Below are 2,062 nucleotides of genomic sequence, written 5' to 3'. Positions count from 1 at the left end.
TTTTAGAATTTATGTATGGAAAAAAATTTAAAACAATAACAAATGTATGTGTAGAAAATTTATTCTCACACTACAAATGAACACAAAAGTTTTGTTATCCAAGTTGGGTAAATTCCACTAGTTCAACCCTAATCGCTTGGAATTTTGTAAGAAAGGCATTTTTCTACACTTGTATGATGGTTAGCATTATGGGCCTAACTCCTGCACTGGTACGATGGTTAGCATTATGGGCCTAACTTCTGCACCGGGCCAGCAAAATAATTTATATATGCCCAACGTCCAGAGAACTATCATTTGGATGGAGACAGCGCTGGAGTCTGATGAAGTTGTTCCTTGTGGCCATACAGAGTCTTTGGTTGGATTGGATCAGTTCCTTAATGCCACTTTGATTGGTACAAAAGAAGTAGTTGCTCACCCAATTCGAGCCAGGAAGTTCTTTGTGTCCTCTATGGTGCGTGTTGTTGTGCAATGCAGCGTTGCTTCAAATCTTTCCAAGCTTGTTGACGGTTTGAAATTCCTAGCCAAGTCCGATCATATGGTTGTGGGGTTAGGGGATAAGGTTTCTCCAATAGATATCGAAGAAGGCATGCACGTGGGTGTTGACTACAACAAATATCAGATTCAGATTCCTTTGCCTCCAAAAATTGATCCTAGTGTTACTATGACTGTTGAAGAAAAGCCTGATGTGACATACAATGATGTTGGTGGTTGTAAGGAGCAGATTGAAAAGATGCGAGAAGTTGTAGAGCTGCCTATGCTCCATCCTGATAGGTTTGTTCAGCTGGGAATTGACCCACCAAAGGGAGTTCTCTGCTATGGTCCTCCAGGGACAGGGAAGGCTCTCTTAGCTAGAGTTGTAGCCAACAGACCAGCTGCCTGCTTTATTCGTGTTATTGGTAGTGAGCTTGTCCAAAAATATGTTGGTGAAGGGGCAAGGACGGTCCGCGAACTTTTTCAGCTCGCTCATTCAATGATGGCTTGCATTGTTTTTTTTAATGACGTGGATGCCATAGGTGGTGCTCGTTTTGATGATGGTGTTGGTGGTGCTAATGAAGTTCAGTGTACAATGCTTGACGTTGTTAATCAGCTTAATGGGTTAGATGCTCGTGGTAATATCCTAGTCCTGATGGCTACAAATAGACCTGATACATTGAATCCAGCATTGTTACGTCCTGGATGTCTAGATCGTAAGGTTGAATTCGGTCTACCTGACTTACTGAGTTGGGGCATCCACAGGGAGGACACCGCTCCGTAGATGCTACTTGTGCACAGGTGGAGACGTCAGCTTACAGACCCTACTTTCGAGCTTGAGAACAAGCTCGTTCTTCCAGGGGGTGTAATGTTTTGCACACAATAACATTATTATTTAATTATTTTTATTTAATTTACTTTATTTATTTCAGTTTTAGGTCACTGGGGTATTTTTGGAATATTTTATTTATAGGGATATTTTTTTAATATTTTATCATAAACCCTAACAAAGAGAACCCTATTTAAGGGGTAAGTGTAATGAGAAAGACAAGCATTGAAGTATTAAGAACTAGGTTAAATCTAGCGTAAACAGGCTTGAGATAACCTTCTTGATCTCGAGGTTAGGGTTTTCCTCAAAAACCCACGTATTCTCTCATCCTCCATTGATCTTCGTCTTCCCCATGTCTTCCTACTATCCCTACGGTAATGCATGGCAGAGCAGTAATCCGAGGCAGATCCAAGATCCTCCCAACGAATCCTTGTGTCAGATTCGGGACCGTAACACAAGACCTTTCAAGTTTGGATGGAAAATCGAAGACACCACAAACGGGCTTGGAAATCCATTGGATAAGTCCATGAACGCCACAAGCAAAATCCTTGATAAGTTCCAATAGATCTGGCAAGAACCTAAGGAGAATGTATTTCACTCAAAAATGTCAAAACTTCGAAAACTGTTTTAGAAGCCTCTATTTATAGTGGAGACCTAAAACCCTAATGTCTTGCCAACTCGTGCCCCACATGCTCTTCCTCAATGCACGTGTGTGGCTGCTTGGCCCTCTTCCGATCAACCTTGATGAGCAAAATCAGCCTT

The 2,062-nt window shown here is 41.6% G+C and overlaps 1 protein-coding gene across 1 annotated transcript; it reads left to right on the top strand.

Moving 5' to 3' along the window:
- The first annotated feature begins 214 nt into the window (after nucleotides 1-214).
- Nucleotides 215-1,255, top strand: LOC137959503 (26S proteasome regulatory subunit 7-like). Its single transcript, XM_068806863.1, has one exon. The coding sequence runs from the start codon at nucleotides 215-217 to the stop codon at nucleotides 1,253-1,255; it is 1,041 nt and encodes a 346-aa protein (XP_068662964.1).
- The last annotated feature ends 807 nt before the right edge of the window (nucleotides 1,256-2,062 follow it).

Source organism: Aristolochia californica, unplaced genomic scaffold, assembly GCF_029961685.1.
Source record: "Aristolochia californica isolate CCGP_79_NKW_82.1479 unplaced genomic scaffold, dmAriCali1.0.hap1 SCAF_3, whole genome shotgun sequence".
NCBI lineage: Eukaryota > Viridiplantae > Streptophyta > Magnoliopsida > Piperales > Aristolochiaceae > Aristolochia > Aristolochia californica.
This window is presented reverse-complemented; position numbering and strand designations above follow the sequence as displayed.

Excerpts from the sequence above, each read along its gene's own strand:
- LOC137959503 (XM_068806863.1), top strand. The coding sequence starts at position 215 with ATGGTTAGCATTATGGGCCTAACTTCTGCACCGGGCCAGCAAAATAAT.